At 39.9% G+C, this 26,787-nt stretch overlaps 1 protein-coding gene across 1 annotated transcript in view; it reads right to left on the bottom strand.

Annotated features, from left to right (window-relative positions):
* DDX10 (DEAD-box helicase 10) overlaps positions 1–26,787 on the bottom strand; it is a 244,807-nt gene that overhangs the window by 87,541 nt on the left and 130,479 nt on the right. Inside the window, 3 exon segments of the mRNA XM_042457038.1 lie at positions 5,032–5,088; positions 20,899–21,060; positions 26,162–26,275. Coding sequence (XP_042312972.1) covers positions 5,032–5,088; positions 20,899–21,060; positions 26,162–26,275 — 333 coding nt within the window.

Below are 26,787 nucleotides of genomic sequence, written 5' to 3'. Positions count from 1 at the left end.
TTCATCTGGCGAAACAGGACTCCAAATAGTAGAGGGGTTCGTAATTTCGATAATGTTACTAGTTATTTGGGTTTGCATCTTATTTGTAAAATATGTTACCCAAGTTTGAGGCGGAATGCAGGGACTAAATAAATTTATGTTGTTATTTAAATGCCTCCTAAATGTTTTAATGTCATTTGATTTCAGATCTCTATCTAGATCGGCCCAGTTTTGTTGGTAAAAAACTTTCTATCTTCGATGTACAGTAGTCCCTCGGGTTACGAAATTAATTCGTTCCGCCGCTCCGTTCGTAACCCGAGTAATTTCGCAACCCGAAAAGGCTTTTTTTTTAGCGCTGGAAAGCCGCTAGCCGCGCTTTGCGGTTTGAATTTTGCGCCGAAAAAAAATTCGTAACCCGAAAAAAACATCGTATCCCGGAACAGTTTTTTCCAATGTAACTTTTTCGTATCCCGGAAATTTCGTAACGCGATCAATTCGTATCCCGGGGCACCACTGTACTTAAAATATTCTACCTGGGCCTTTAAGTAGGATCTGAGATTTTCCTCCGGATTGTCCAGAGCAAGTTGGAATGCTTGTCTAAGATTCCTTTTCCATATAAGGCAAGTCTTATCAAACCAGGAGCTCTTCCCTCTAGGTGGATTTATATAAGCAGATGTTTTGTTACTCAAAATGGATATTATATTCTTATAGTTTACCAAGGCCACGTCTATCGTAATACTATTTGCTAGGTCATTAATTTCCTTTAGGACACAATCATCCTTATAAATTTCACTAATTGCCTCCTTTGTTCGAGAATTCCAATAGATTCGTTTTAATCTTTCATATCTAGCAATCGTTTCAGAATTTATGGAAGGTGTGATAGCTAATTTGGGTATTACCATAGAGACAGAAAGTGGCATATGGTCACTTTCTACTCTGTGGCAGACCTCAAAAACTGCAACCAAATTCATCAAATCTGGACTAGATATTACATAATTGATACAGCTTCTCCCTACTGATGATATAAAAGTGAAACCATTGGTGTTTGGAAAATAATCCGAACCATTTAGTATAAGTAAATTATGGGTATATGCTTGTCTTGGCTTAATATTCAGCACTAGATAAGCAAGGAATTGCCTCTTCGTTTTTGCCCAGCTTTTAAAGGAGCTGTCCAAAGTGCTGGACCCTATCTCCAAAGTGGCAAGAGGATGTAGAATCTCAGGGTAGATTCACCACACTTCAAGACAAAATTTGGTGCTTTGTGTTCTGCTTTTTTTTCAGCTCAGGGAAGAGGAAGATTTTGCCTCCTACAGTCACGTTCCAGCTTGTTTTTGGGAGGGACATCAGCTAAGCAGCATACATTTTATTATACAACTGTTGTTCACAACTCAGGCCCTGACAGACACAACTTGAATGTACTGCAGTTAATATACTTTTTCTGAAAGACAGCTTTGAGAGCTGCTAGTCAGCACAACCAGTCCTTTCCCCTCTGTACTAAGAGCAATTCCCCCCACTTTTTGGACTACAATGTGAATGACTTTTCCAGACTAGTCTCCTACATTTCAGTGGCAGCACAAAGAGAACACAGAAAAAGAAATAGAACAGTATTGGCAGTTTAGTCTCAAAGGAATCCAATCTTTCCTGAGTGCCAAGTAAAAATCAAGGCTATTTAGATGAAACGTAATGAAATAGGTAAAGGAAATGATACACAAAATTGGACCTCCAACCTAGAAAGACATTTCACACTGTTTCCCTTATACAGACTGAAAGTTTTCACAGCAATAAATATGCCAGGGCAAAATTATAAATTAACAGGTGATTTGGTGACGGGTCTGGAAACCATGCCCTATGAGGAATGACTTAGGGAGCTGGGGATGTTTAGCCTGGAGAAGAGAAGGTTAAGCCCTGTTTAAATATTTGAAGGGATGTCATATTGAGGAGGGAGCAAGCTTGTTTTCTGCTGCTCCAGAGACTAGGAAGCGGAACAATGGATGCAAGCTCCAGGAAAAGAGATTCCACCTCAATATTAGGAAGAACTTCCTGACAGGGCTGTCCGACAGTGGAACAAACTCCTTCGGAGTGCAGTGGAGTGTCCTTCCTTGGAGGTCTTTAAACAGAGGCTGGATGGCCATCTGTCGAGGATGCTTTGATTTGGATTTCCTGCATGGCAAGGGGTTGGACTGGATGGCTCTTAGGGTCTCTTCCAACTCTATTATTCTACGATTCTATGATTTACATTTACCTCTTCATTGGAAGGCCTGCTACTGGGAACTATCTACTGCATATAAACATTTAAAACTTTGGTTATAAGTAAGTGCTTTAATGTTAGATAAGTAAAATATCTTAGTCATGGCTATGTTGCATTCAAACATTTCACAGATATAAATGGACACAAACATACTAGAAAATGAAAAATCACTCTTGTTGCTGGGGGGGGGGGCACAGTATATAATGATTTAAATTACAAAGGACAGAGGGAAATAATATAAACATAGAGCTAAGAACATATTACAAATTGCCTTCATGGATTTTATGCACACATACATATCAACACACCATTCCATCTCCAACAGTGATCAGCTAAATGCCCTTGAGGAGTAAGTATGGCATTTCCAAGATCAATTGTCACTAAAGTTGGGCTTCTCTGTGGGTGTTCATATATGAATGAAACAAAACAACCAATATCCCTTGCTATCTATCTGCTTTTAGTATCCAGGGTACACTCTAGTGCAGGGGTGATGAAAACTTTGCTGTCTAGATGTTGCTGAATTGAAATCCCCATCCTCCCTAACTGCATAGCTAATGGTGAGAGATAATGAGTGTTGTAGTTCAGAAAGATCTGAAAGACCATGTCTGACATCCCTACTGCACTCTAACCAAACTGATCCTTCAAGGCCTACTAGCAATCATCACAACAGTCTGCAGCAATGGATTCTGTAAGTTACCACATATACTCGACTATAAGTTGAGAAATTTATGCACCAAAATGGACTCCAAAATCATGGGTACTTATATATGGGGCAATAAGTTAATACTGCTTATAAAGTTCCTAAAAGAAGTGCCCACCTTCCTTTGTAGCCAGGGATCTTTAAACAGTTCCCCGTTTGAGTCCCCGAGCTCTCTCCTCTCTCTCTCTCTCTCTCTCTCTCTCTGTTATCCCTCAGCCTTCCCTTGCAGCTAGCGTTAACAAACAGCTGCTGAGGCAAGGGACAAAAAGAGAGAATATGCCCACGCTTATACCCCGTTTTGCAAGCCATGGGCCTTGGAAATCCTGGGGGTGAAGGGCAGAGAGAGAGAGAGAGAGAGAGAGAGAGAGAGAGGTCTGTCCCCCCTTTTGCAAGCCAGGAGCCTTGGAAATCCTGGGGGTGAAAGGCAGAGGGAGAGAGAGAGAGGTCTCTACCCCGTTTTGCAAGCCATGAGCCTTGGAGATGCTTTTGATATAAGGGGGGGGGGGGGAGAGAGAGAGGTTTGTTTCCCCATTTTTCATGCTGAGACTGTCACCCTTAGGAGAGGTCTAGAGAGGGAGATATAGGGAGGGAAGTGATGCTTTGTTTCTCCCTTTAGATCTTTTGTAACATGCCCCAGCGTTTGACCCTCAACTTATCCACGGGTCATATCAAAATCCATGATTTTGGCCCCCAAAACTGCCCTCGTCTTATACACGAGTATATACGGTAATTGCAAGTTGTGCAAAGGATTTTTTCTTTGTCCTCAGTTTGCTGCCAATCAAGAAGATTGAATGATCTAGCCTTAATGTTTTGAACTAATTGTTGTTCAATTCACTTTTTCGTTATGTTTATAATTTTAAGCATTTATCATGTTATTTTTAATTGAAATTCAGTAATCTAAAATAAGTCCTATCTTTTTACACATTTCTTAATAGCATGCCTCTCTTTTCTGGATTATTTTAATTGTTCTTTCTTCTGACTTCCCCAGCTATACAATATCTTTTTTGAGGTGAGCAGAACTTCACTTTATGTAATATGCCAAAAACAAAAGAGCTATGTCAGTGCAGTTGTCACTCTTTTCACCTCATATACATGTATAAAATCAGGAATAGATCATGGAGACTGTGCAGTCTCTCCCCACAACCCTTCTCTACTTTTGGGCCAATTACACAGGCCTGTTATTATCTCTGGCATCCGTGTTAAACATGGTACACAATGATCTACAGTGGTACCTCGGGTTACGAAATTAATTCGTTCCGCGGCTAATTTCGTAACCCGAAAAACCTTCGTAACCTGAATTGCCATAGGCGCTAATGGAAAAAAATAGCTCTCTGCTGCCCTCCGGTGGCGGCCTTTCCACTGAAAATAGCGCCGAGGTTTTTTCGTAACCCGAAAAAACCTTCGTAAGCCGAAACAATAAATCCCTATGGGATTTTTTCGTATCCCGAAAAATTCGTAAGCTGGGTAATTCGTATCCCGGGGTACCACTGTAGTTCTCTCTTAACCAGGGTTTGCTATCTAGATCTAAAACAGGGTTTGAAATCATAATTAGAAAGAAAAGCTGTTTTGTGTTAACTATAGTTAAAGTAAGTGCCAACACAACACAAGTGAGGTTAAGGTTGGAAAAGGCAGGACTGCAGGCATTCATATAGGTGGGATCACATTATCATGGGAATCTATCCTAATCTAATTATGGTAAAGATTTTGGAAATATTTCATTTATGCAGAGCCATTGCAGACTTCATTGTCTTTCTTTACCGCTGTCCCCTCAGACCATCACCACCACAGAGTAAAGTTATCTGTTTTACTTTCATTCTCCTTTCTAATGATTCCCAGCATCAAATTTTCATCATGCCTGCTGCAGAACTCAGAACTGACTGTGAACTTCCAACAGTAACATCTTTTTTCAGGATAGAAACAACCTATTTAGACTCCTAAAATAGACACGATCCTCCTACATTTCACAGTATGTGGAAGCATAAAATATTAAAAGCAAAATGTTGGAGGGTATCTGGTAATATTAGGGAACATTAAGAAAAACATGACATCAAAATTGCATTATCAAAGCCACAAACAGTTTCAGTGAAAGAATAAAAAGTCTTACCTTTGCATTTTTCTTTCTGGCTTCCCTCCTAGCTGCCTTTTCTTTCAACCTTTTCTCCTGTAAGTGACAAATTAAAATAGATGAAGCTAAACTTGAAAAAAGAAGAAAATATGAAGAAGCCTAAGAAAGCCAATGGCGCACTTGTGACATACTGGCGGCGCCTGTGTAGACGGGGTGCTGCCATTGTAGTGTCGCCTGCCACCACACCACAAAGGGCCCATCTGTCCCGGGCCTAAGATTATGTAACTTGCAGATCTGCCAAGAAAAGGTGCAGTGGATGCAGGCCTCGCAAGATCAACATGTCAATAATTTTTGACAAATAGCCACAACGACATCACCACTACCTCATGTCTCCATTACCTCTGGGCTTAGTGTCAGACCCCAGAGGTATGCTGCTCTATAACCGTAAGAAAACTATTGATCGAGTAACCTCAGAGTAACTGGGTTGGATTGGAGAATGAATACCCTTACCAACAATATCTTGTTGTGAGCTATCTCTAATGTAATACAAAGTATTTGGGGGAAAATGGGTCTTCAGTGGGAAACTAAGTCACATTAGCTTTACAAAAACCTATTCCTGATAGAGATGGAGACTTCTGGAACTAGTTTTGAAATAAAACATCTGAGACTAGGGTTTTTTTTTTTTTTGTTTTTTTTTGATGTCGGGATCCAAGATTGCTCACAACAATTAAAAAACAGATTTTTTTAAATGCAAAAAAGTTGTTATACAGGTTGAGTCTCCTGTATCCAAAATGCTTGCAACCAGAAATGTTTTGAATTTCGGTTATTATTATTATATTCATTTATTTGTATCCCACTCTTTTCCCAGAACTGACTCTCTCTCTCTCTCTCTGGGGGGTTGGGGGGACTTTGGAATACCTGTATTTCAATATACATACTTAATCAGATATCTTGGAGATGGGACTGAGGTTTAAACACAAAATGCATTAATTTTTCATATACACCTTACACACCTTATAATAATTTTGTGCATGAAACAATGTTGTGTACAATGAACCAACAGAAAGCAAAGGTGTCACCTTCTCAACCATCCAAGAAAAAAAATGTTTTTTGGAGTATTTCCAGTTTCAAAATTCCAGATAATGGAGACTCAACATATTATTAAAATACAATTAAATTGCAACATTCAAATAACTGAATTGAAATTAAATTTAAAATATGTCAATAAACAATTACAACCCTTTATTCAGTAGCCAGTCAATTGCCAAAACTCCATCTACAGGAAAGGGTTCTCCTTTCAAGTACATCACAGTGTGTAACTGTTTTAAAGTGGTCCAAGCGTTATCGGGAGAGAACACATCTTCACATGAGGTCGAACATTTGTTTTGAGTAGCTGTCCACAATACTGGTTTGCAAAGTATGTGACCAACATAACCGAAATAGATTTGTTTGGACCATTTTTGTACCAGCTGTTTTGTTGTTGTTGTTGTTGTTTATGTTTTGTTTTGTCTAGTTAAAAAAACTGCACATGACAGGTTGCTGAAACTCAGGAACACTGTATACAACTCATCAGGCAAAAATGTAATAGAACACCTATCTTTTAGATCTTTGAGAATTCTGCAACAAAATGAGACTCTTGGGGACTACAACCTGTCATCTGCCCAAGAGCTGAAAAGAACTATCTTTGGAGACAGTGGTAAAAAATTACCTATGTTTTATGTGGAATTAATTAATTTAGGCAGGATGAAACTTTATTAGCAATTCAGTTCTTCCTAGCAACACATTTTTGTCACCTTTGGTATTTTCACCTAATTGGCCTCTCATTTCCCCCCAGTACTGCAGCTGTTCTGCCTTAGGAACCACATAGCCACCCACCAACATGTACAACCTACAATGATCTAGTGTATCCTCCCTTCCAAGTTTGAATCTGTGGTTCAAAAATATCTTGTGATTAAGGGTTGTCAGTTCATTCAGCTCAATTACAATGCAAACCTACCTGATTTCTCAAACCAATGCACAAATTAAAATGCATTTAGCGATCAATATTTGCATTTTTTTTAAAAACCTGGAAAATGCACACAAAAATGCTTTTGTTGTCAGCATTTTTGTACAACAACATAGATATTAGTGGAAATATTTATCTTAGGGGAAATTGAGTACAAAAATGTGCACAATATGAGAAACTGTATTAAAATGCATATAAATGTTTATGCTGAGAAAAAAACAACAACAAAATTGATGAGGAATTGAGAGAAAACAACCTAAAAATGAAAAACTGGGGAGAACTGGAATTCATATGCAGTGAATTCATCCCTAATCTCAATATGACTTTGATAGACCAATTGTAGGTTTTTTTCCTTTTGTAACCCCGTGTGCCTCTATGATTTTGAGATATAATAGTATTTTCACACATCTAAGTGGACAAATGATAATTCTTACAAAAACCATGTGCAGAAATTAGAGGAACAAGAAAACAGGAATGAGATTTTCCTCTCAATATATAACTGGTAAACTGGAATTGAAACAACACTTTTATTAGCCTATTTTAAGAATGAAGATGCTAACTCATCTGCAGTGATGCAGCTCTTGTATACATCACACCTTCAACAGAACAAAACTGAGACATGAAAAACTGAAAAAACTACAAGAGGGCAAGGTATAGGAGGGACCACAGTGTACACTGCCAGTATTCACAGAGAAGTAGCAATATCACCTTGCAACTGCTGCCAAATTTTGTGGCGAAGGCAGCTTTTCTTTATGATTGTCTCTACAATGCAGGGAGAGAAAGTCAGCAAGTTAGGAAAACAAAAATCAGAAAGAAACTAGTTTTTCCCTTTTTTTCAAGGTACGGAGGATCTCTATTGGGTACCAAAATAGGGGGTGGAGTAAAATAGTGAGATTTTCTTAGTAATTTTTACAGCACAGTTTTGTTGGTGGCAGTGGAAAGACAATGTGGTGGGGCCCTTCAGGCCACTGTTGCTCATGATTGGTCTACAGCGCACCATCCACTAGAGAACAAGGAAGATTATCTGCTCCTAGTGTTGTGGACCTCAAAAAGAATGACTTACAATGTTCCTTCCACGGTCCCCTGCAGCTTTGTAGTGGAGAACGGATCATCTGTATTCTCATCATGTTTTGTTTGGCATAAACCTGTACACACATACATACCCATCCCCCATTTAAATTAATGTAACTTACTCTCTGAAGCATCCACTTATGGCAGCAGCACAATGGGAGTGGGGGGGAGAATTTCAGGTGTGGGTCATAAACTAATCCACATAAGACAGAGGTGATACGGCAACCCATTCCTCTTCCCTTTCTCTCCACCAATGTGTTCCGCAATTTAGGCCATTTCTTGCTACCCCAACTTGCTTAATTCTTCTGTATTTCATATAAGTGCATGGCTCCTATAAGCCAATACTCAATTTTCTACTTCCTTCAAGCCAATTTCCAAACTACTCTGCTGTGACCTGCTTTGCTCTAGCCTGTCATCCCATGTCACTTGCCCATTCCTCTGAAAAACTACCTACTCCTTTTAAACTGCTCACTTTGAAAAAGAATGAGACAGAGAAGGAGACAGCAAGCCTACATTAAGAGTGACCTGGGAGGAAGGGGGAACTGGGGAAGAAATGAAAAGAAGTCCAGACAGCTGACAAACCAGAACAAGATGAAAACAGATTTGAATGAAGACAACATGAAAAATTCAAGAGGAAAGATTCTTCTGAGCACAGGGTGATTTTGTTACCCTGTGCTATTTTGGCGACACTCATTTGTTTCCCTCATTATGTCAATCAAGTAAAATTGAGCCAAATGGAAAAGACAGGGTGCAAATCAACCAGATATTGCAGTTGTGCAACTGTTCATTTTTATGAGGGCCGGTGCAAGCCCCAGAAAATTAAGTAGAGGCTGAAAAACCCAAAAAACAAAACTGCATTGGTAGATAAAATATTTGCCAGAAAAGACAACGGGAAGAGAAGGGAAAAACATGTAGGAAGGGCAGGAAGAGTCACATTTCATGGGCTAGTGCTAACAACATACATAGAACCAACGCAATATGTTGCAGAGGACAAGTGGCAACATAATATATGGAAATAATTTCTAGGGCCTGCAGAAGAAAATTGGGAAGCATGAAAGAATAGTGTATGGTTAATAGAAATTGGGCTATGTGCCTAGTAGTAATAGAGAAGGTGGCTTTTTGAAGAAAGTTATAGCAAGTGAAAATTTCAGAAGAAAGGTAATACGAGGACAGACAAGTGGTGCCACCAGGTCCCTAGTTGTATGAGGAAGATGTAATTTTTTCCTTGTGAGAAGAAAGACAGAGCAATGTTTTAAAACAAAAAGTAACATGGGCTGTTTTCACTGAGATCCCAGGTTCATGAAAATCTCCATGTACTTACTCTACTGCCAACAAGAGAGGGCTGATACTGCATTTTGGTGTGATGGAAGAATGCAGAAGCTCCTGGCTAAAATAATAGCTGTACACTTCCCAAAAAAGGGAAAAGGAGAAGAGAACACAATGGAAGAACAGGCTAACCATAACCAAACCAGCTGGGTCAAATCTGCTACCACCAGTACTCGTTTATTTTTAGTCCGGGTTTTTATCTACACATTTTCACAAGCTTCATGATTCTCAGACAGCCTGATCTTGCAGAGACATTGTATGCTATTCAGAAGCCTGTGCTTTCTTTGAGGATAAATGTCTATATTTCACATTAGGATGAGAGAGTGTTATCATTAAACATTTACTACACTATATACTCATGTTGGCGAATCCATGGCATGTGTGCCAGTTCTGGCACGTAGCCTGGTCTGCCAGCAGCCACCAGTAGAAGGAGCAGGACACGAGCACGTGCAAGGTGGCCCAGCTCCTTGTCTAGGCCCAGTTTGCCCTGAGACAACGGGATTGCAAAGAGCCGGCCAGCAGCACCAGCGTTCAGGCCAGAAGTCCCACCCCTTCTGGCTAGAAGTCCCACCCCTTGTGATTGGGGTTCTTGGAACTGTAGTTTGTTGCTGTGTGCCTTCAAGTCATTTCCAGCTTATGTTGACCCTAAGGCATACTTATTATGCGTGTTTCTTAGCAATGTTTGTTCAGAGGTTTGTGGTGGGGGGCCTGGAGGAGTAGGAAGAGGAAGGTAAGAAAAGGAGGGAAAGAGGAGGAGGGAACTGGTGGTGGGCAAGGGGTGGTTACTAGCAGATAACTTATGTCATTTTTTGATTGTTGTTGTGTGTCTTCAAGTCGTTTTGGTTATGCCAACCTCCCCCACTCCCCCCGGGCTCCCTCCTGCCCTCTCCTGGTGGCCGGTCTTTCTCTTTGGTACCTGGGAGTGGGAAAGTGCCAAGGCCATCCTTCCTCCTCCTCCATCTCCCCAGCCCTTGCCCTTCACAGTCCCTGCCACCCAATAGCCCCCCATGGCACAGCCTGGGCCAGTGGGGGTCCTGCTGCCAGTGCTGCTGGAGCTGGTTCTGGTGGGCTGTTGGTGCTTCTTGTCTACCTTTGCCTTCACCTTCACCACAGCAGCCCGGTGGGGGCACTACTTTGGCCCCTCCGGTGACCCTCTGCTCCAGGAATAGGTGGAGACAACTAGAAGAACATCCTTTCCCAGGTAGGCACTGGCAGGGCAGGAAAGGAGAGCCCTCCTCAGCCCCCTCCTGCCATTTCCTCCTGGAGGACCTTATCGGGGCTCTCCGCTCAAGGTGGCTCCCCTGGGGGTCTTGGCTGCCGAGGGCCTCCAAGCCCCTGCTGAGTGGCGGTGGTCCCAACACAAGCCTCTCCTGGGGCTTCCTTGGCAAGCTCTGGCCAGAGAGGCAGTTTGTCCTCACCTCCCCCTAAAGCTGAGAGTGTCACTTGCTGCCCGAGTGGCTGAGCGAGGATTTGAACTATGGCCTCCAGAATGAAAGACTGGCTACTTCTGCAGCCCCCTCTGGCTTCCTTCAGGGTGCGATCCAATGGGGGGCTCCTCTGTGAGAGGGATGAGGCCCTGTGGGGAAAGGGGCTTCAGCTTGGACCGCCTGGGCCCCATAGTTTAGGTCTCTGGGTGGGCTCCAGCCCTTGTTCCTTCAGAGCAGCCGGGGCCCCAAGTTTTTTGTTTAAGTTTAATTTTTTTAATTTTCTTGGCAAGATTGCTACAGAGGAGGTTTGGCATTATCTTCCTCTGAGGCTGAGAGAGTGTGACTCCTTGTTTCCAACTTATGGTGTCCTTAAGGAAAACCCATCTTCGGTTTTTTGGCAAGGTTTGTTCAGAGGGGATTTTTACTATTGCCTTCCCCTACAGCTGAGAGAGTGTGACTTGCCCAAGTGGGTTTCATGACTTGAGATTGAGAGAGTGAGCCTTGGGGTGTGTGTGGTGCCTTCCAGTTGTTCCTGGCAACCCTAAGGAAAAACTATCATGGGGGTTTTCTTTGCAAAATTTAGTATTGGTGGGAAAGGGGCATGGAGGGGAGTTTTTAAAACCTGGTGGGTGGGAAGGACTGTAGACGCCACTGCCAGAAGGGAAGCTTGCAACTTGAGTATGAATTCATAGAATAAGACTGGTTAGTCTGGAATACCAGTATGCACAGGACGTTCTATGGAGGACATCTGAGGAAAATGTAGGGCATGATCAAATAAACACTAAAAAACCTACTCCTATAAATGTATGCCTTTTTAATGCTAAAAATGGAGGATATTCAGGAAAATGGAGGACCTGACCAAATAAAAGCTAAAAAAACCACTCCTAGAAATGTCAATTCATGTTTCTTAGCTATGCACAAAATGGAGGACATTACAAAATAAATGCTGAAAAATACTTCTATAAATATAAATCTAAGTTTTTTAGCCATGGTCAAATTGGAAGGCATTCAGGAAAAGCTCAGGACATGACAAAATAAAAGCTAAAAACATCCATATATAAATGTAAATATATGAAGGCTTCTTAGCCATGCTCAAAATGGGGGACATTCATGAAAAATGGAGGGCACAACAACATAAAAGAAGGGGAGGACAAGATCATTCTACTGATGTAAGGAAATTATTGATGGACTGTCAAGAGTAAATAGGTCTCTGCATACGCACCAATTCCAGATCCACAGGGTGAGCTGAAAGAAGGTGCAAGAATGCATGCTTCTTTGCTTGTTGGCCAATAATTTAATTTAAGATTCTGGGAACTGAAGTCTAAAATCTTTTAAAGAGCACAGTTTGGGGACCACTGTTTTAAATAATCAAATAATTCTGAGCTGGATAGGGATCTGAAGGTAAAAGCAGCCTTTTAATTGTACAGTACCTGGAGATGGACAAACAATCACTGGAGTTGTGTCTTGCAACACCCAGTCTTGCAAAAAGGGAGGTGTGTATTTCTATAGTCAACTCTAGTTAGCAATCTGGCTGCAGCTCTTTGGACTAGCTGAAGTCTCCGAACATTCATCAAAAGCAGCCCCAAACAGCGGGTATTACAGTAATCCAATAAGCATGCAGCTAAGGCATGTATCACCACAGCCAGATCTGACATCTCAAGGAATAGGCGCAGTTGGCACACAAGTCTTGTCTGTGCAAATATACTCTTGGCCATTGCCAAAACCTGAGCTTCTAGGCTTAGGACTGAATCCTGGAGTTTCTCCTCCAAGCTCTTGTTCCAGTAATGTAATAAAGGCAGCTTAATAAAATAATAAATAGCACAAGAGATTGAAACTAGCAAATAGGAACTGCCAGATCACACTGGCATCTTAGGTGGCTTTAGAAAGCAAACAACTGCTTCTATGCTCACCCTTCATCCCATGTAATATTCTGCATGGCTCTGGCTGAGCATTTCAGTGGCAGCATTTTCTGCAGTGACTTTCACAAGTTATGTAACTGATTCTGTATCAACTTACATAGAGACTGACTTACAAAACTTATTTCATTATATGTAAAAGTTCCTGCCTCACAGCAAATTGGCAATAGGAGGGGTGGATGTTCACTCTTCGAAATTAATCATCCATCCATTCAATTTTTCAAAACAAATGTTCTTTCATATGCACACAGTAAATTCCCTCTATTTGAAGAGAAGGAAAATGTAATTTTCTAATCATAATTAATACATGACCTTAGTATTTGCCTGAGGATATTTGTCAGACCATACCTGCCACTGAAGAAAGGGGAGAAATCCTACTATTTGAAATAAGATAGCTGTGTGGAGAGGGGAACAGTATTACTTCTAAAAAGTGTTCATTTTCTTGTTATAAAAGGAAAATCAGAGGAATGACCAAAACCTCTTTCTAAATAAAAATTATTAGATTTATTCACAGAAAGACTGCAGAAAGTTGGCACATTTATCATAATGTCAAAACCCTACAGGCAAGTGAGATTCAGGCAAACCTCCAAACACTTGACAGACAATACTTTGAAGACATATTGTACTCCCTAAGTATTTTTAATATGCCTGCCAACATATCACATCTGGGGCACTGTCAAAAATCCCCCCGCACCACACACCTTAAATGACACAAGACAATACCCATAGTAAATGGGCGGAAATATTACGGGCAAGATTACGAATATGTGCACAAGGGGATGAAAATTGTATCTGTCTCTGCATTGTAAGAAAAGAGGACATCTTGACCATTTTGAGTGAGGTTATTCAATTTACTGCAATACTGAACAACAAGCTAAAAGCTGGACTCTGACCAGTTTGTACACATTAGATAGAACAAGAGTAGTAAATAGGCAAGAGTGACCATATATACTCAACTGTAAGTCGACCTCATGTATAAGTCGAGGACAGATTTTGGGGCCAAAATTATGGATTTTAGGACCCGTGGATAGGTTGAGGGTAAAACTTGGAGGCTCCTTCAGTGTGTGTGTGTGTGTGTGTGTGTGGCAAGACGGACTCTCACTGAGGCTTTTTGCTTCAGTGTTCAGCTTTCGTTTCAGTCTTCAGACAGCAAGGCGAGTGGGTGGGAAAGGGACTCTTAAACAAACAGCAATATCAATCAATCACCCAGGACTCTTTCTGCTTGGCTCAAGACAGAAAGAAGTTGCATGGGGAAATCTGAAAGAGCTGCTATCACATTACCATAGTGACCTGTAAATAACTTGACCTGGGATTTGGAGGTCAATTTTGGGGCATAGATTTTTAGACTTATTGACGAGTATATATGTCTTTCCTGGATATTATGACATCCCCTTTCAACCTTTTTTTTTTCTGGAACAGTTGGAAATGTGGAACCTCTTCCAAAATAAAGTCAGGCAGTCTCCATCCTTGAATGTATCTATGCTACACCTTTGAAGAACGCCAATGGATTCTTCAAAGAATCCTAAGTATCTCAACAAAAGCACAAATCCCACAATTTTGTAGAATGAAACCATGACAGTTCAAAATGGGGTGAAACTGTTATGACTGCGTAGGGCACACTCCTTGTGGAGCTGCACTGTTGTGTCTGCTTCTTGGTTTGTAAAATTAAAAATTTAAAAACTGGATTTAAATATTGATAGTAATATATTATTTTTAAAAATATTTTTAAAATATTTATATAGAGCTTTAGCAACAACGGTGGACTGAAAAGCAATGAATAAATATTTATAATAATAAATGATGACAGCATGACAGCAATGGTGGAGGTGGTATTATTTTCAACTGCACTGCAACTTTACATGAGTGGGAGGCAGTTAAAACAGAAGGACGTTTTTTAACTCCGTTGTAAATATTGTTTTCTCAATTTTTTAATTCCTAAATTACCTTTTGCCTGCATCAAAACTTGATGAACATATAGTTGTTATTAACTGACAAGACACTGGCTTTGACTTACGGCAATCCTATGACTGTAAGAACTCCAAAACATCCTCTCCTCTCATCAAGAGCCCTACAGCTTTCTTAATTGTGTCTATTCAGTTCTAATGAGGTCTTCCTCTTTTCCTTTGGTCACCCCAGAGGTGTGTTGTTTGTTGTTGTTGTTATTCCATCTTTTTCCCAGATTGGGATTCAAAGCATCTTACAATTAAACAACATTGTTAAAAATTCACAAAATACAAAAGTTAAAACACAACTAAAATATGTATTAACACTGAGAGCGAGAGAAACCAGCACAGCGATTAGCAATATCCAGCACATTGTGTAAGCTGTGCTTTATATCATTATCCATCAAATCCCATCCGGATAGGAAAGCTGTTAGCTTGCCTGCAAAAAGAAAATTGGGGGGAGTGCCAATCTAATTTCTCTGGGAAGTGAATTTCAGACAGCCACTGAAAGACCCTCCTCAGCAGATCTAAAAACACATGCTGATTCATAATAGAGAATACAGTCCTTCAAATAACCTGGACTTGAGGCATGTAGGGCCTTAAAGGTCATAACCAGCACTTTGGATTATGCCCAGAACAGACTGGCAGCCAGTGGAACTGTTGCAACAAGGGGTTGTGTGCTCCCTATATCCAACACCCCTTAGTAATGTTAAAATTTAAATCATTTCTGCCACTGGAAAGCATAGCAGGAATGTTCTATATAGCATAATATTAAAGTCACACACCTGTAGGTGGTGTCTTGTTGTATAAAACAAATGTGTCCTTCATTTGGAAAAAGACACTTGCCATTAACTTTCAGCAAGCTCTCATTTGAATGCTATGGAATTACTGAAAGCAAGATCGATTTGTATTTTATTATGCTCTTCATAATTTTAAGTGCCTCAGTCAAGTCTATTAACTTTCTTTCAAGGTTAAGTAATTCAAGGCTTCAGATTTACAAGGAAGTTCCATTTTCTTTCCCCTTTCTCTTTGCGTTGCACCTTTTCAATTTTGCTCCCCACATTGTTGTGGTAAAATGGGACACTCCAATCTTCTCAAATACAGGCACACAGAATCACTTAAAACAGTTTCCGTACAATGTCATAAGCCTATACCTCCTCACAGCCCCCAGCTGTGATGCTAAAGTACCAACTCCAAACCAGCATGGTTAATGCATGCTTAGTTTTTAAGGCAGAGGTGAGCAAAGTCACAAGGTTTGGGGGGCAATTTTCCTCCCCCAGAATTCCCCGCTGGCTGCATGAGCCCTGAAAATTCATTTTAAAATAATAATAATACACTGCTCCCTCGGGTTACGAAATTAATTCGTTCCGCGGCCGCTTTCGTAACCCGAAAAGCCTTCGTAAGCCGAATTGCCATAGGCGCTAATGGGGAAAAGCCGCGTTTCGTGCGAAAAAGCGCCGAAAAGCACCAAAAAAAATTTTCGTAACCCGAAATAAATTCGTAACCCGGAACAATTATTTCCAATGGGATTTTTTCGTATCCCGGAAATTTCGTAACCTGGGTTATTTCGTTCCCAGGTACCACAGTAATATAAAAGACATGGCTAGAACCCATTTCTGCTTTTACTGAAGTGGGTAGGAATTTAGGATGGACTGCATTTACGTTTTATTGCAAAAACACTGCTCTTGAAAGCTCCTGGGAAGTAGAAAATGACTATATTTTCTGGAGGGGAAATCCATCAGAGGGCATAGGGTTGGTTTGAGGGCAACAGAAATGGCTTTGGAGCTGTCATTTGCCAACCCCTACCCTAAAGTAAATAAGGTTTAAGAAGGCCACAGCATTACCCAAAGAAATGTGTTTCATTCTAATATATTGAAAATTTTGTATTGGGGAGGGGTGTTTATTTAAAGGCCTCACATAATCTGGGGCTCTTTCACACTACACAGTTATAGCATTTACGCTCCACTTTAACTGCCATGATCTATGGACTCTTGGGGTTTGTAGTTTGGGCAGGCCCTAGAATATTCTGGACAAATGCAGAAAAATGCAGATCCCAAGACTATATAGGATGGAACCATAGTAGATAAAATGGAATCAAAGTACTATAACTGTGTTGTGTAGAAGGGCTTCTGAAGTCCTAAACTTGGTTTATTTAACTTGTGCATTAATCCAGCATTGCCTCCAAGTTATCTCTATTCATGTAATGTGAATAGGGACAAATGGGTTTTGCTGCCACATTTTATGTTACACTTGATTATATGTGGAATATGTTCTATTTTGCATTAATATATTGTTTTTTGTTTACTAATACCTGCTCGGAAGGCTCTGTCACAAATAACATAAATAAATAAGCGAACAAATAAATAATCAAATCAAGTATCTGCAATCTTTGTTATACAAGGGGGAAGTTGAGGGCTGGGAAGTAAGTAGTCCTTTCGATACTGTGGAACTCCAGATATCATCAGCTCCAGTTGGCTTGGCAAATAGCATAGAATAATACAAATAAGTAATTCAACAACTCAAGAGGGCTAAATGTTCCTCCATCCTTGGTGCAGTCTTTCAGTAAAGGTGTATATAGTAGGATTCCAAACTACAAACAGTAAAGAGTAGAACTCCACTCTTTCCCAGCTCAAGCTTTATTTACTGCACAGTTTACTAAAGACACACTGCTGCATCTATACACCAGACGTCTGTGTTCTGCCAGCCCCCCTTCACCACTCTTCTCAGTGCTGATGCATCCAAAAACCTCCAGACAGAAGAGGACAAGCAGAAAAACAGGTTCTGGCCAAGTCTAAAAAATTTTTCATAAAAAGGAGCTTCACCATTAGAGGCTTTGTTAACTAAGGTACGGTGTTTAGAGCTTTGTAGCACTGATGTTCAACATCGTCTATAAGGTTGGGTTTAAACGCTTATTTAAAAAGGCATATAATCCCTTTATGTTCAGCAACATCTACAGTTTATGGGGTGATCCTAGCTTTTTTATTTCATTTGCCATCCCATTCATGTAATTATAGTTTCCCTCATCAAATAACAATTTGGCCCTCAATCTTTATTATTAGCACAAGCACTAAAGCCAAATTCTAAACCTCAAAATGGAAGTCCTGCAGCTTTTTGCTAACAATGCTATCAAAAGTGTGACCCTTGCTGAGATAAGGCTCACAAACCAATTGCAAAACTACTGCAATGTGAAGAATTTGGGAATCAGTAGCAAAATAATATGCTATTTTTCTTTTCCAAATACTAGACAAAATCTTTTTTCTTTTCTTTTTTAGTTTTTTAATCTCTGAAAACAGAAGTAAAGCAATTTAGTTTCAAGGGCAAGAGCTACTGAAGAAGTAGGAAGTCACTAATTAGGGTATTATAAATCAGTGAGCCAGTCCACTAACAAATTTACGAACTCTGAAAATTACGTTTTGGTACTTTTATTGCCAGAAGCCAGTTATTAAACACTATCAGTCAATCCTTCAGACTCTTTACACTTGTTAAAATATGTAAATGTACAAGTGACATTAATCTGACATTTATTTTAGATTTTTTAATTGTTTAAAGAATGGTTTTAATGGAACAGAATTTGTGAGCTGAAGGTGAAGCATTTAAAACTTCAACTTAGAACTTTTATTAATAGAATGAAGAGGTATTTATTTTTATAGGAAATACTTTATTATACTTCATGAAATGGAAGTAACTGGAAACTAATATAAAAGTATTGGCAAAGAGAAGTGAAAAAAGTATTTCATTGATTCTTGTTCTCTAATTCTTATATAACATTTAACATAGCATTCTGTCTAATTTAACTGTACTGTACAATTGAAAAAAGGACATATGTGCATGTTCGTCCTTGCCTCTTTACCTCCTTTCTAGAGCAAGCAAGTCAGAATTGCCCGAACTATTACCTTCTCCTCTTCCCTGTTCCCTAACAAAGACCAAGGTCATTTGGCCTCATCTTTTCTTAAAAGGCCCACAATGCAAAAAATATATTTTTTAAAAAAAATTTGCATTGCGGTCCTTTTTAATCCATGGATTTAGCAGGATTAGGAATGGGCTGGAAATCAGTTGCATTTTCCATGGCATTCCTGAAAAAAAATGAGACTATTGGAGTATGTGAGTCTACAGAATATACATCATGTTGTGCTATGTGGTGGCCCACCCACCCCCTCCGCTACTACGTATATGGTGGTTGTCTTATCAGTCAACTTTTCAGCTTGCAGGTGCTACAGGTGAACACCACATCAGTGTCTAATTAGATATTCCTCCTCCAAAATTTGATTGCAAACGAGAATGCCAATACAATGGTATGTATAATTGAGAACTAGGTGGGCAAATGTGTGTGTATTAGTCTTGAGTTGTGCCACCCTCAGCAGCTCCAGCCTTGAGAGCTGGGAATTGGGGTTACTATGGCTGGTCTTTTCTCCAAGCATGCTGCACAAGTGGAGCTGATCTGATCATATGAGTGAACGTCCAACCTAGCTGCCTGCCTGGCACTTCCTCATTGGTCTTTCAAAGAGCAATCTTGGACATGGTGTTGAGAGTCCCAGGACTCCAGACTTTGGGACATTTCAATGCCAATGTGGAGGTTGATTACTCTAGCCCACTTCAGAAATTCTTAGCTGCAATGAGTACAGTGTGACTGTCCCAGTATTTCACCAGTTTCGTACATTTGGCAGGATACTTTGTACTTTGTTAGCTCAGTGGGGCAGGAAAGTTGTCAACCTTTCCACCATTTCTCTAACAATTTGGGACTGGCCTAAGTAAAATAAATAAATAAATAAATAAATAATTTTGTTATAAGTCCAGCCAGTCAGCATCTACTATATGCAATACAAGATCACAGCTAATATAAAGGCTCATTATATCAAGACCCTAAAAATGGCCCAGTTGCCAATATGCTGGTACTATTCACCCTACATAAAATAATCTCTATTCCTCCCATGTCCAGAACATCTGCAAAAATTTAGTGATTGACTTTTAAAAATGAACTGTTCCGTTATCTACAAAGAACAGAGATCTGTCCTATTATAAATTGCCAGGTACTGAACCAAGATAACAATATCTGCTTATAGATTTATAGATTACTATAAATAACAATAATGAAAAGGAGAAGCATGATCAATGGGCACTAAAGAGACAGCATAACATTTACAATTATTCCCTCCTGTCAAGTTCTCAAACTTTCAGCTCTGGCTTACGACAAATAAATGGCCCAGAAACAATCTTTTGCATTTTTACAGCCCACAGTTTAAATTTTTCTATAAAATACCAAAAAGGAAGTTTAAAGTACCATCAATAAAACTTTACATTACAGCAGAAATCAATCACATTATAGCAATGACATTCTTGAATAATTCACTGGTATTAAGGATAGTTCTCAGTCTCATAAATGCAAAGTGTGGAAATTTAAATAAAATGTAATCTCCTGGAGGGTTTGCAGTCCTCATCATTCTGGATGGTGCATAATCCAGTCTTTTTGTTATCATGGCTCTTGTGGTATCACTCTGCTCTCTAGTATGGGCTTTCATGCCTTTTGTTCCAACAGACTACAGGTCTGTTCAGCAATCATGCTGGTTGGTTTGATTGCTAATTCCATATATTCCAGGGATAGGCCAATGAGCCCAGTGAGTAACTCCAGGGCTAAGTCCAGGGTCAGGCTTTCCTTGTCAAGATTGGCTATGGACTGCATCCTCCTGTTACCAAAAGTGGTCAGAAATTTACTTCTAGTTTCCTAGAAACTTTATTTTGGTTCAAACCAAGACATGGGAATATCTCACTTTAGGAGCAGCAATCTTCTCACATTTTTAATGAAACAGGTGGGCTTGCGGATTCTAGGGCCTCAAAATCAGCTTTTGCAGACCACATGGCACCCATGGACAATATCTTTGCTTTCATTTGATAACATTTCAAACCAGGAGATCACACAAGAATGGCAGATAATGCAGTTATTTGTGGACAAGTTAGGAAATGGCAAAATGGGTGTGAGGAGTACTATCTTGCCCATTCCTCCCACCTGAATACCCCAGTGCATACCTTAGAAAAGCACAGGAAACAACGTCCTTAACATTTCGGAGTATTAAGTTAGAATGGAGTTCAGTGAAATGTTAAGAAATAGAGTTAAGTGAAATGTGGAAAATCTTACATAAAATCCTTCACTGCTCAAGGTACATGTCAACCTTTCATAGCATTTCTCTGTAATGATCTGACAAACTGGAGCAAACTTGACTTACCCTGTGTTTTTCTTTAATTTTCTTCCTATATTCTTCTTTATCAAATCTGTCCTCTTCCTGCAGTCTTTCTTTTGCTTTATCTAGATCTATTCCATCAGAATCATCATCATCGTCGTCTTTATTTTGAACAGATTTTTGTGCTGGTGGCCACTGTTGAATTAACTGAATCACAAGGGGGGGGGGGGGAGAGAAAAGGAACCATAGCATCAATCACTCCTTTATCAAAAATTCAAAAGTTTAGTTGCAGAGGTCAGAAATATTGACATTTTTAAGGTTAAAGAATGTTAATTTTCTAACAGTAAAGAACTAAGAAATACTAGTAAAATTTTATTTGTTTCTTAATTTAATTCAAAAATTCATTAAGTAAAAAATTAAAACTATTAAAAATGATCAATAACATATTAAAACAATGACAACCATTAAACTGACATTACTACCATTTTAATTATTAAAATAAAAACATTTAAGTGGTCATTGGAAATTTTACAGGAGTAATGAAGTGAGTTTTTTAAAATGGTATAAATCTTAGCCCTTACTAAAGACCCACTGAATCAATTGGATTTACCTATATTACTCATTGTTCAATGAAGTCCAAAACATACTGCAGAAATAATCCAGTTTGAGACCGCTTTAACTGCCCTGGCTTAGTGCTAGGGAATCCTGGGAACTGTAGTTTATTGTGGCACCACAGCTCTCTGTCAGAGAATGGTTCACAAAACTACAGTTCCTAGAATTCCCTAGCATTGAGCCAGGGCAGTTAAAGTGGTCTCAAACTGCAGTGTGTTTGTTCTGCAATGTGTTTTGGACCTAAATGAGTGAATGGGTGTACTTTGACTGGGACAGCAAACAAGATGCCAATCAGTACAGTATTTCCAAACTCTCTGTGTGCATATACAGAGCTTTATGTGCTCCACCAATATACAGTGGTGCCTCGGGTTACGAAATTAATTCGTAACGCGGCCGCTTTCGTAACCCGAAAAGCCTTCGTAAGCCGAATTGCCATAGGCGCTAATGGGGAAAAGCCGCGATTCCGTGCGAAAAAGCCGAAAAAAGCACCAAAAGTTTTTTCGTAACCCGAAAAAACATTCGTAACCCGGAACAATGATTCCCTATGGGATTTTTTCGTATCCCGAAAATTTCGTAACCTGGGTATTTCGTATCCCGAGGTACCACTGTACAAGGATATCAGGAGATATAGAGAAAATATTAAAATTTGCAGAAATGGGCTCCTCTCAAAAAAGATTTTAGGAACAAAATCTTAAGGGGGTGGAGAAACCAAAACAGCCCAATGGGATGCTGAGTGGTCATAGAATACTGAGTAGGAGTGGAGAATGAATGGGAAACTGTGTAGGAGAGGAAATGGTTACAGTGTCCAGATGAGGGCAAAGATGACTTCCAGGAAATCTGAGCAACAACTCCATCCCACAACATTCTGTTGCACAACTGACAGGTATTCAAAGAGATAGTCATGTAAGTCTGGATTGGTTTGCAAAGGGATCTTTTAGACTAACTTGAAGCAATTGGTAGCATAAGCTTTGTAGACTTAAGTCTACTTCATCAGATGCACTTCTCTTCATGTACTGTATATGATCAAGCAGACTTAATCAGCTTATGCTACCAATCTCTTTCTCTCAGATGCTACAAGTTCCCTTTGCAAACTGACAAGTATGCATCTGTACAATATTTTTCTTACTTTGTTTAAAAAAAGGTTTTTACTGAAAAGGTCTTCATGGACCATCCAGGGGTTGTGAAAGCCATTTTTTTCATGGTTCTGACCCCTTTCCAAGAAACCTCCTCTTTTAGAACGAATTGACACTTTTTTAAATCCAGGAACAGGCCTTTTTAAAACATTAAGTCACTCCCCCTCACACACACACACATTGCCCTCAGGGCCCTCAGAAGGGACAGGGACATTCTGAGTTTTGGGATATACATATACATACACATACACATATACATACACACACACACACACACACACCGATAAAGCCCTTGGGGGATCTCAAAATGGTCATAGGAGACACAGGCAGTCTGGAGACCACACTTTCCCCACCCCTATTTTAAAAGTTGTTCCATTTTTCTCTTGCTGTGGGATCAGCTTAAAATACCATAGAAACTCATTTTGCTGTTTTGCATTCTGAATGCAGCATTGCATTCAACATGATAATTTCTCACACAAATTCCTAAGCAAAGGCCCCAGTATATCAACCTAATTATTGAAACTGACACTACAGCATCCACGGCTGCCACAGAAACACATTACAGTCCATCTTTTTTTTTTAAAAAAAAGAAGAAAAACATATGAAAGAAATTATAGTAACTTTATATTATGCTGTTGTACTACCCATCATCCTCAGTTTCAACTCAGCCTTCAAAATAACTATGTGCTAAATTATTTTAAGGAACCAAAGCATTAAGACTTCAGCTTAATCAAACCATTTTGATGTCTAAACCTTTTGTGGAGGCTACAACTTCCAAAATCCTCCAGCCAGAATAGGCTCTGGGCTAAATCACTGATCATCAGTGCAGAGTCTGAAAGCAATAACAACTCTAAGTCCGAGAATCTAAGCAATAACAACAACTCTAAGTCTGAGAATCTTTGGTTGTTCTTTGCTAGAATATTCTCAGAGCTTTAACACAAAAAAAGGAAAATGTAATTTTTCCAAGCTATAGATGCCTGGGTGTATTATGTGGATGTGATTACATTTGGCCCATATGCTCTTGTGCCCACTGAAGTAGAGCCAAAATGGTTTGTGACAGAGGAAAAAGGCAGGCATCTGCTCATTGGTTACTGGTGCTCCAGTGTCACTGGAGCAGGGAATTTGCTCTGGGGTTTCATTCTGCCCTTTAAAAATGCTATACAACATGCTGAACCCTAAAGTCTGACCAAAAGCCTGGAAAGGATTTATCGCCCAATTGACACGGAAGCCACCAGGTGCCACTTCACTCTGTTTAAAGGAGCACTATGTTGTAAAAAATGGTTTTGTTGGGAGGGGGCACGTGCAAACCTATCAACCCCTATCCGCAGCCTAGTAATGCTTACTCATCCAACATCTACAGTATAGTTTCTTTGGTGAACAGAAGGACTGTGATTTTAAATTTCCCCTCTTCATCACATGCTATGGAAAAGGTCACATGCACTCCTAGTTTAGACTTCCAAAACATATCGCAGACAGTGGTTAAGACGCTGACTCTGACAACTGCAAGATGGGCAGGTCAGCAGTTTGAGGCCCAAGTGCTGCATGACGGAGTGATCTCCTGTCACTAGTCCCAGCTTCTGCCAAGCTAGCTAACAGTTCAAAAGCATGTAAAACTGCAAGTAGAAATAGGCACCGCTTTGGTGGGAAGGTAACAGAATGCTGTGTAGTCATGCTGGCCACAGGATCACAGAGTTGTCTATGATAACAATGGCTCTTTGGCTTACTCAAAGGAGAAACATTAACCTTTGCTTTTAGTATTCTATAAGACCACAAATCTAAGTCCTGGATCATGAAAGATAACAAAGAACTTGAAAATTTCAATGAAAAAGAGAGTACTGTTCTAGCTCATTCAGAACCATACACATTTTTGCTAAGCGGGTGGATTTTTACACTCAGTGTGTTTCCTCTGGGAAATTCTTCAAAAAGATACTCTTTTTTTTTTTAAACTAAGAAGGTGATCGCTAACAGCAGGCAACCATCCTTGAGAGACAACTGGCCACCACAACCCATCTTCTATATAATGTGCAGCTTCAAAATATTATTGGAGGAGATCCAACAGGTCTGTCTAGGGTCACTAGGTAAACTGAATATGACAGTGAGTCCACTCCACAGTGCTCAGATTACTCAGAGGAGTATCTGGCAAGCTATCATAGGGGGAGATTTAAATTATCATATGAGATTATAAAAATAATTAACGCAATCCTCCAGTTTGGAAAATTATCAATCCTACCTTTGTACAAAACAGGAAACAAATCACAATGTTTTCCATTTATCATACCCTCCAGCTTTGTTTGTAATGAGAAACTATGGTTAATGGCAAGAGCCACTGTGGTGTGGTTTGAATACTTGACTATGACTTTGAAGATTAGAGTTCAAATACTTGCTTGTCCACAGAAACCCACTGGGTGACCATGGGCAAGCCACACTCTCTCAGACTCAGAGAAAGGCAATGGTAAACCCACTCTGAACAAATCTTGCCGAGGAAACCCTGTGATAGGCTCACCTTCACGTCACCCTAAGTCAGAAATTACGTGAAGCCACACAACAACAAGAACAATGGTTAATGGCAATGATTAATAATCACACCAAGTGTCACCCATGGGAAAAAGGTAGGATACAGATCTTATGAACAAAATATATAAGCTCAATAAACAAGACAGGATAATGAGCTGACTTCAACCCATGGCTTACTTTCCTAGTTTGCTCCAAAGCTGTTAATTGTAATTATTCTGCACCAACTAATAATACAGAATTATACTGCTATTATTCTCTCTTTCACTGCCATTGTTTCATCCAATGGAAAAGTTTCAGATGGGCATTTAGAATTCTTAGACAAAACACTCCAAGCCTCACCAAACTGCAAACCTCAGGATTCCATAACATAACAGTTAAAGCTGAACAATAGTGCTATGATTCTGTAGTTGAATGCCCCTCACCCAATTTGAATGAAACAAGAAAATATAGGTGGGATACAGACCGCCTAAAAATGGCGGTCTGCAGCTGCCTCCATTTCCGCCGGTGGGAAGCCTCAGCTGCCAAATGGCGAGGCTTCCCAGCAGCGAAAAAAGAACCCGCAAAAAGCGGGTACTTTTTGTGTCACGCTTGCGATGCCTGAGTGCACAAATGGTGCACTCGAGACGTTGCAAGCGCAGCGAGACGTGCGGACGCTATGCGTCCGTTGCATCAAAATGGTGGCACCAATGTGTACAGGGCGCAGCCATTTTGACACCCCTGTCACGTGCTGGGGTGAGGCCAGTATGGATGGTGTGTCCTCGGCCAACCCCTAGCACATGATGGGGGTGGCGCAAAGGCCCATATAAATCGCGCCATAGTTAGTGGAAGTTGTCACTCACTTGTGATAAGAATGGAAAAAGATATGCATAGGACACTGATAAAATGTTTATAAATTTTTTTATTAGGCTAAGCTATGTTCTTTCAAATGCAGTCAACATGAGAAATGCTCCCTGAGGGCTGACAGTCTGGAAACTCAAGCTCCACCACCAAAAATCTATGCATGCATATGACTTTGACCATAGAAGCATACTGATTTTATTTGCGCTTACCTCCCCATCTTCAGTAAATACAATTTTTGTATTTACTTTAAATTTTCTCTTCAAAACTTTTTTAGCTTCTTTTGTTTTGGTTATTTTCTTCTTCATCTTTGAATCTGATGTACTCTATAAAAGAACAGATAGAAGACAACCTGGTTAAGTCCTGACAGATAAGATTAAGAACTATCACCACCCACAAAAAGTTATACAATTTTAATGCAACAGACAGGTAATGAATGAATGAATGAATGTTTCTAGTCCTATGACTCTCAGAAATAGTTTTTATAATGTGATGGTCAAATATCTCCAGAAAATGAAAATAGAGGGGGGGGGGAGGATTTATTGTCTTTCCATAGTCTTTCACCAAGCAAATAAAAAGGGAGAGAATTCAGGACAGTCAACTATTACAGCTACCGCCAATACAAGTGGAATTTAATGTATTCAGAGTTGTTGCTTTTTTGCATGGTCATTTTGGGTATATATCTATCTAGCATCCAAATACAAATAATTTCAACTTCAGTAAGAAGTTTACCAAGCTAACCACTACTCTGCTAATTCTTTGTTGTTGTTCAGTATCTTCAAGTTGTTTCCAACTTATGTTGACCCTAAGATGAACCTTTCATGGGGTGTTCTTGGCA

This window comes from Sceloporus undulatus, chromosome 3 (genome assembly GCF_019175285.1).
Source record: "Sceloporus undulatus isolate JIND9_A2432 ecotype Alabama chromosome 3, SceUnd_v1.1, whole genome shotgun sequence".
NCBI lineage: Eukaryota > Metazoa > Chordata > Lepidosauria > Squamata > Phrynosomatidae > Sceloporus > Sceloporus undulatus.
Note: the sequence above shows the minus strand (reverse complement) of the source record. Positions and strands in the feature narration are given on the sequence as shown.